This window comes from Alternaria rosae (genome assembly GCF_020736505.1).
Source record: "Alternaria rosae strain MPI-PUGE-AT-0040 chromosome Unknown BKA58scaffold_39, whole genome shotgun sequence".
NCBI lineage: Eukaryota > Fungi > Ascomycota > Dothideomycetes > Pleosporales > Pleosporaceae > Alternaria > Alternaria rosae.
The window spans coordinates 1-8,390 of record NW_025763608.1 but is presented as its reverse complement, the minus strand read 5'-3'; the positions used below and the strand labels follow the sequence as shown (position 1 = coordinate 8,390).

General features: G+C 53.0%; 3 protein-coding genes across 3 annotated transcripts; 2 read left to right on the top strand and 1 right to left on the bottom strand.

Moving 5' to 3' along the window:
- Positions 1-1,038: 1,038 nt before the first annotated feature.
- Positions 1,039-1,555, top strand: BKA58DRAFT_395651 (uncharacterized protein; the record flags this gene model as incomplete). The annotated part of the gene is made up of 2 exons (XM_046171314.1): positions 1,039-1,366; positions 1,458-1,555. Coding segments are annotated over 2 exons (426 nt in total), but the record flags the coding sequence as incomplete, so codon positions are not given.
- Positions 1,556-2,415: 860 nt separating this feature from the next.
- BKA58DRAFT_139291 (spindle pole body formation-associated protein-domain-containing protein) lies at positions 2,416-4,263 on the bottom strand. Its single transcript, XM_046164545.1, has 2 exons — positions 3,899-4,263; positions 2,416-3,851 (listed from the first exon to the last, which is right to left on the bottom strand). The coding sequence occupies exons 1-2, from the start codon at positions 3,954-3,956 to the stop codon at positions 2,632-2,634; spliced, it is 1,278 nt and encodes a 425-aa protein (XP_046019695.1). The 5' UTR covers positions 3,957-4,263; the 3' UTR covers positions 2,416-2,631.
- A 2,877-nt stretch (positions 4,264-7,140) lies between these two features.
- On the top strand, positions 7,141-8,390 carry BKA58DRAFT_139282 (uncharacterized protein; the record flags this gene model as incomplete). The annotated part of the gene is made up of 1 exon (XM_046164544.1): positions 7,141-8,390. A coding segment is annotated over exon 1 (999 nt), but the record flags the coding sequence as incomplete, so codon positions are not given.

Here is an 8,390-nt window from a genome sequence, read left to right as displayed (position 1 = left end):
TGGCTGTATGAAGCCATTTTGGTCGCGCTTCTGAGGAGATGCTGCAGAGCCGCATTGCGAGGGTCGCTGGAGTTTGCGCGGGGTTATGGACGAAGTATGTGCGCTTCGTGCCTGCGACCGGCGCTGGTGAAGGTTTTGATGCTTCGCCTGTGGCGCAGCCGCCTTTGCCCTAAGCCGAGCCTCTTCCATGCGCCTGATCTGCTCTGGAGTGGCGGATTCGGCGGCAGCTTGCCCGCTGAGCGAGTCGCTCTTGGTGGCGTTGTGGTCGTGCAGACATGTTGAGACGACGGAGGGATGGATAGAGTTTGTGTATGCTCAGTCGTACTGGAGTGGATGTGTAAAGAGGTACCCAGTGGAGGACTACTGAGCCGCGCAAGTGGCAAGTGTCATCGGGGTTAGAGCGATGCGGAACCGGGACCCTGTTCCTGAGCAATGATGTACGCCAAGAGATCCCACGATCGTACTTCCGATTACGCTCAAATCACTATCCACATGCAATGAAGTCTGCAAAATCGTTTCTAATCTTCCATGATGACATATTGGTCACATCCGGAAAAGGGCGGTTGCCATGCTGCGCCCTTACCAATCCCTATGACTCTTACGTGTGGCTGTGAGCGGCACATTCACAGCGACTGCAATGACAGAGCCATGGCACACTTCACAAGCGGGCCCAGCATACAGTGTGCAAGCTTAAGGACGAATATCCCGCACAATTGCTCTTGTATCATCTCTCGAAACACCATTTCCTCTGAATCATGTCAGACGCGAGCACACGTGCGCACGTGGCGAGGCCTTTCGGCGGCCTCGCTAATCCCTACCGCCGATCCCCAAGAAAATGTCCAAGTCAGCACCAGAAGACAGCGAGTACAGCAGCGACGAGCCCACGACCGCAGCCGCAAGGACGAAGGAAGCGCAAGCAGCTTCGCAAAGAGGAGCGCAAGCAAGAGAAGCAAAGACCACTCCGCCCTCCCGACCCACCCACACTCCGACACCGAGACACAACAAACCAACCCCGCAACCCGCGAACAAACCACAAGGCAGAACCGAAAGTATGCTGCCAAAACCGACGATTCGTCCCTGTACATACCGCAACCACCCTCAATGGCGAAGCCCGCCGCGCAAACCGCATCCCCCCTCATCAGAGCCTCCATCGGCAACCCGGGCGCTACCTACGCCAACACGCTCCACTCCGCCGGCCACATCGTCACCTCCGCCCTCGCAGAAGCGAAACGCTATGGCCCTTCCAGAAGCATGTCGGCTATTTCAAAACCTCCAGCCACACACATGGCATTCGGCCCTAACGGGATACCGGCGAGTAGCGACAGACAAAGAGCAATGGACGACTGGACATCTGGCAATCCACATCGTTTAATGAACAAAGCGGGGGGTCAGTGAAAAAGGCTAACAGTGAGTGGTTGCGCGGCATACGGCAGGCTGCAGGAAGTGCGACGTGGAAGGGAGGTTGGTGGTGTGCATGATGAGCTTGATGTCTGCATTGGGGAAGGTTACAATTCGAGATGGTGCTGCTGCGAGCGCGAAGGGCATGTATGGTTAAGAGCGTCTTCTGGGACAGATGCTAAGACGTCCAGTGGGAGTAGTCGGCGTGGAAAGGGACGGAGAGTAGGGACCCGAACGTTGTGTGAGCAATATGTGTTGGGGAAGATGACGTCGTATAGCGGGCGCAGTTGGAGAAGACACATACCGGTGTATAAGGCGTTGGAGGATATTTGCCTGCGGCGAACAAGTGAGGGCTTTGCGTAGGCGATTGAAGCATTTCAGGCGTTGTTGGGACGATACCCTTGGAACAGGAGAGCTCGATCTGCATGAAGTGCAAAACAATGTTTGAATAATCATACACTGACAACGAATGCTCTAAAGGATGAAGCATGTGAAGGTATCGTGCGATAAACCAGAATCCAATGCTCAGGACAACACCATACTCCGATAACATATGCCTTGAACGTGTTGATCACCCAGACGAAAACACAACACACCCCTATCCAAAACGCCAGTGAACGATTAAGAACCAACAATAGTAGTACCGTTCTTCCTCAACCTCTTTCTTTCTTCAAGTCTTCTTCTTGCTTGCTCTTTGCGGTCAACAGGTAACATCTGGCTCCGGTCATGCTTCACTTGCGCAGAACCTTCTGCATGGTGTGTGTGTTTTCGAGAGGTCAAACTTGTTGTCGGTAGGAGCATGATGGGATGATGCGTTGGCTTTGGATTCGTCTACCTTTTGCCTTTCGTCTTTCTTCGATGGGACAGAGGTTGCCTCGAGCTCTGAGACGTGTGTCGCCTTCTCGGTAGCACGTTCCCTGCGTCGTGTAGGTTCAACCTTATGCTCGGGAATTGTAACCTTCTCGTTTGACTTGGTTGTCTCTGTCGACTTTACGTGCGATATGGATTTCGATACTCGATGTTGCTTTGGTGGTGGGTTCCACTCAGGCCGTGAGTATGGCTGACCGGTAGAGACCGGTAGAGCCATTTTGTCCATTTGCGCTATCGAACTGTTGTTAATCTCCATCCAGGGATCAAGACCCGGAGATGGTACAGGTAACGGACTAGACGGTGGGATCGCGGCGGGTGACTTTGGCGCATAATTCTCGTCAGCTGCGACTGGCCTGCGGATCTTCAGTGGCGATCGCTGCGGTTGCTCGTGCTGAGGCTGTGCAAGCGCCTTCTCCAGAGTGATCTCAAAGGGGCGTCGTGCGGTGCATGAGGCGATCGGCCTAGGATGATAGATGCTTCACCTTCTGCTGTTCCAAGTCTAGACGGGAGCACTGGTCGGTTCAAAGTGTCAGGAATCGTACCACGGCGGTGAAGGCGGGGCTTGGGCGACGAGTTCTCCTTGGTAGACGAAGCCATGCTGTTATTAGGAGCGAATGACACTTCAGGGTCCATATCTAAGCCACGCGTTGGCGATCGTGGGTTATCCTTATTCGCATCTTCGTATATCTCGAATGGAGCTTTGTTCTGTTGAAGTTCAGAGGAAGGTATCGAGCCTGACGCTTCCAGGACTGTGATTCGGGCTTTCAGCGCTGCGATCTCGATATTCGAAGACATGCTCTCAGCCATCGCTTGACGTAGCCTTTCCTGGAGATCTTTGTTCTGTTGTTCCAGGTCTCGCTCCCGTTGCCTGTATCGCTTGCGTTCCTGCTCGAGCTTGGTGGATAGTTCTGTGGCTTCGCCGTCCTTCTTCATAGCGAACTTCTTCGCCAGCTGCTGCTTGGCAATGACCTTCTTCATCTCCTTCTCGCTCTTTTCCGCGTAGCTCTCATATTGCTCCTTCCAGTATTTACCAGACTCGGAACGCGGGGCACCCAAGTCTATTGTGGTGTCGCTGTCGTCTCTCGCCTTCGGTTTCTGTCCCGACTTCGGCTGTGTGGTTGTCCGCGCGTCGAGGAGGGCTTCGGTGAGGCGGGTGCGCGGTCGTTTGTCACTTTCCGGGTCAAGCTTCAGTTGTGTGCCAGGTGTCCAAGGACTCGGGAACTTTCCGGGGCAGTCACTGGGTATGCCGGTCTTGCCAATATTGCCGCGCTTGCCTTCATTGTCTACCACGTGCGACCCGAACGACACCTGCTTCCTTCCCTTGCTTGCGGTACCTGGCGTCATGAGGATGCCGCCTGGCTGTTTCGATGGAGAGATGGGCGGCCCACTCTCTTTCGCCGCGGGGAGATTAAATGCTTTTGCATTTGCTGCATCTATCCTCGCCTTCCTCTCGCTCTTCTTCGAGGCATCTTTCGCTTCTTCGGGTGCAGGCGTTCCAAATATGGCGTGCTTGAAAGCTTTGACGGCGAACTGATGAGCGGGCGTCTCGGGAGGCTCGATGAAGGTGGACTCGTAGTTGTTTTCTAAGACTATTAGTACGTCTTTGGACGCGTACCTCAGTGCGACAAACCGGGCTGGAGATCTTCTATCACGTTCGTGATGCGCGGGCCAGTAATCCACGAAAACATGGCGAAGCATGTGTCCTCGTCGTGGAGCGGGAGGAGGGAAGAGAGGGTTGTGGGAGAATGGAGATCGCTATGCGCCGTGTGGATATTTCCGTGTGTTTGTTTGGCGGATTGTTTACTCGCAGAAAACGAGGGCTGAAGGTGGATTGGACGCTTTCGAGCACTTCGTACAGTCGCAGATGAGTCGCAAACACCTCCAGAATAGCATGCGACAAGCTGCTAGGGCATCGTCAGGGTAAAGGAAGTTACGGTGCTGTTTGTTGTGCCTGCTGGTCGATCTTCAGACATGAGGAAGTCGCGTCCGGCGGCTCTGCTGGCGCCTGCAGGGATGGCGCGGAAAGGAAGGGTAGCGGGGCGTCGCCAACATATCGCCCCCACCGACCGCTACTCGACGTGCGCTGGCCACGAAGTCTCTACGTATCGCCATTCTCATCACTTTCATTCACTACATGTTTTTAAGATCGAGATGTCTGCAGTGTGAAGGGCAGCAGCTTCGGCTGCTAGGTCTCCTCCGTCAATACCCATACTATATGACGTGCCTATTCAATCAACCACCAGTAGCCCACTATGGCACCGCTAAGAACACCAAAGACAAGAACCAGCGCACAATGCATCCACGCCAGGAGACGATGGCATGGGGCCAACAAGTCCGCTCGGGGAACCGCGACCTTCGCTGTCTCGCAAACCTCCGAAACCTACGAGAAAGCACAAGAAGATGAACGCGAAGTCTTGAAGGCTGGTGTTTATGGACGACTATGAAGAATCAGAAGCCAAAGGAGCATGGAGCGTAAGTACAGAAACCTCGCTGTTGGACTCGCAGTTCAGGTTCTACGACCACACGACCTTGAGACCTGCGACAATGTACACTTTAGGGTGTGTACAAGTTTCGCATTCAAATTGTGCAGAAAACCGGGGTCTTGTCGCTGGGCATCCGCTGACCAGAGGGCGAAGAGAACACAGATCGCGTATTACGCGTCAAGCTGACGTCTTTTTCTAATGAAAAGATCTCCAATCACGCTTTGTGCGAAGCTACGGCTACTTACCCCAAGACCCTGCCCGAACTTTCCCTGGAGGATTGTGGCAGCCTCAGGAAAAGCACGTGGGATAGGCTCTATGGCTGCTGAAGACTCGACCTCGCGAGTTGCTAGGTGAGGTGATGATCTACGATATTGCGACTGCCATTCAAGAGATATAGAGGACGAGATCGCTGTCCGCGAGACGGACGGTACCTACGAGAATCTGGATGCTGAGCGAGCAGTACAAGAAGCCGCTGCTGTCGAACATCTAATAAGCAGCAGGAAGAAGAGTTGCAGAAGAAGCTGTGACGAAGAGAAGGCTGAGGAGGAGCGTCTTTTGCAGCAGGATGGTGGGTGACGAAATGCGCCGAAAAGACCCTGATGGCAAAGCGCAGAAGCACCGTGTATCCGCGAACACTCCGCCTTCGTACTTTCCCAGCGCGGAGAGTAACAACTACAATCTCCTTCGATAGGACCATCGTTATCCAGCACGAAGATACCGTTTATCCAGTGCAATGGGCGTTGAGAATCCACTTCCTTTACGTTCTGGCCCTTTGACCGAACAACTTCTAGTTATAACCGGCCGGAAGTACAGCAACGCTTCACTGGTGCTAAAACGTGCTCGGGTGGGTGGCGGGAACGCTGCTGCTGGCCCACAGCTGAAAAAGGCAGTTATGGAGTTTGAAGACGAGATGGGAGGAGATCAAGCGGATTGCGACAAGGAGCCATCATGGCGGTGGTTGGACTTCAAAGTGGAGCATTTACCCGATTCCGGAATCCGGGGAGATTAGGTATCCTTATGGGATCCACTGCCGACAAAGGTTTCTCTAGGCGAGCGACTTGCGGATGATGGACCCCCTACCGGTTTGCGAGAAGTGCGGTTTGGACCATCGAGCTATTAGAAGCACTGGACTTCTACCACCGTAACGGTATAGTCCATAAGCGCGTTCATCCTCACAATATCTTATTCAAGAGATCGCCCGGTGGGTGGTATCACCAGTTATTGCTAGCCGATGCCAGCTTCCAAGGCTCTCTGTACCACCTGCGAAGCTTATGTTGGGATGAACAGCCAACGAAAACCCTAAGACGTTCTACTGGATAGCGCCCGAGCTGTCTCAGGATGCGCGTCACACCCGCAAGACGGACGTATGGGATCTAGGGTCACGTTCCTCCGATGGCTCTTCGGACTCGATGTGCCTGGAAGTTACAATTCACCCAAAGAACTGTCCGATATTCTTGGCTGCTCTGAACCGTTACAAGAAGTTCTGCGCAAATTCTTCAAGCCCGACCCCAAGAAACGACCTTCAGCTTCGACCTCATCCCGTGCGAATTCCTTACGCGACGACGTAGATGTATACGAGCGACCTTCCACACCTGTACGTTCAAGAAACTCTTCAACCTCATTAGGGGACCGGTTACAGGCTACGACGAGAGTCTTCCTCTGGTCTCGTTCCGTCGTACTCACGATACGCAAATGATTTGGTGTCGAACAAGGTCGCTTGGGCAAGGGCGGGTACGGCGAAGTCGTGAAAGCCCGCAACAAAGTCGACGGTCGTTCTTTATGCTATCAAGAAGATCAAGCAGAAGTCGGCAGCAGCATTTAAGCGAAGTTCTTTCGGAAGTCATGCTGCTTTCGCGGCTCAACCACAGCTGTGTGGTACGCTACTATCTGCTGGCAGAGGCTGAAGCAGATGATACTATGACTCGGGCCAACATCAGATGGCGATGAGTCTGACTGGGAGGTCGGATGTTTCTCCAGGGACACCACGACCGATGGCGGCGGTTATGGAAAGAGCACCGGTTTGGACTAGACTTTCATTAGCTCCAGTGGATATCCGAAGATCGAATTTGGGGTCTGACGCCAGAGTCGGAAGATGACGTTGGTGCAGATATCTTTGGTCGACTCAGGTAAGTACCGAATGGCACGGAGCCTTATGTATACAGCAAGCTGAATGGAAACAGAAGATGAGGCTAGTCTAAGGACCACTCTCACCGGCAGTCAAGAAACGCGCATGTCCGACTCAACACCTGCAAAGTCCTCGAGGTCAATCTTGTACATTCAATGGAGTTTTGCGAGACGCAGCCTCCGGGAGTTGATTACGTACCGGACTTTATGATGATCCAGACGAATACTGGAGATTGTTCCGTCCGGCAAATTCTCGAAGGCTCGCCTCACATCCATGGCCACGGTATCATAACATCGTGACCTCAAGCCTGACAACGTCTTCATCGGATATGGCTAAGGTGCCTAAGCTGGTGATTTTGGACGAGCTACCAGTGGCCAATATCAGAGACCTGATACAAAGTCCTCTAATGGTACACAGGATGGCGGCGACATGACGCGGAGTGTCGGTACTATGCGCTTTACGTTGCTCCTGAGCTCAGTTCTAGCGTTATTGGCGACTATAACAACAAGGTGGACATGTACTCCATGGGCATCATCTTCTTCGAGATGTGCTTTCCCTTGAGGACTGCCATGGAGCGCGACAAAGTTATTCGATCGTTGCGGGAGAGGAAACATGATCTTCCACAAGAATTCGAGACGCCGGAAAAGTCGTTGCAGGGTACCATTATCAAGTCTCTCATCAGCCATCGCCCTTCAGAGAGGCCCGGGTGTACGGAGCTCTTGAGGAGCGGCAAGGTGCCTGCTCAGATGGAAGACGAGGCCGTCAAAGAAGCGCTCAAGGCCCTCTCAGATCGAAACTCGCCACACTACGCAAAGATGATGGCTGCTCTTTTCTCACAAAAACCCGATACGCAAGCAAAAGACCATGCATGGGATCTGAGCGCGACTACCCAGAAGATCAAGGCTAATGATGTGCTTCTACAGAATCTAGTGAGGGACAGATTGGCCATGGTCTTTCGGAGCCACGGCGCTGTCGAGATACAACGTCAAGTTCTACTACCCTGGTCCGACCATTATGCGGACACGAAGGTCGTCAAACTTTTCGACCCCTCTGGAACCCTGGTTCAACTACCTTACGATCTAACATTGCCGTACGCACGTAGCATCGGTCGAGGTGGAGCGTTCCTAGAGAAGACTTTCACAATCGGTCATGTCTACCGTGACGACTACACCGGAAGTGCTCCACGTAGTAACGGCGAGGCAGACTTCGATGTGTTGTCATACGATACGCTTGACCTTACTTTGAAAGAGGCAGAGGTTCTCAAGGTCGTTGATGAGATCATCGATGAGTTCCCTTCATTTCGATCAACGCAGATGTGTTTCCACTTGAATCACGCCGACCTGTTAGACATGATCATGGAATTCTGCAGAATCAGTTTTCCAAAACGCGCGGCAGTCAAAGCAGTCCTAAGTAAGCTAAATATCGGAAAGAACAACTGGCAGTTGATTCGCAACGAATTACGGTCTTCCGACATTGGTATTCCATCGACATCGTTAGATGATCTGGCACGCTTC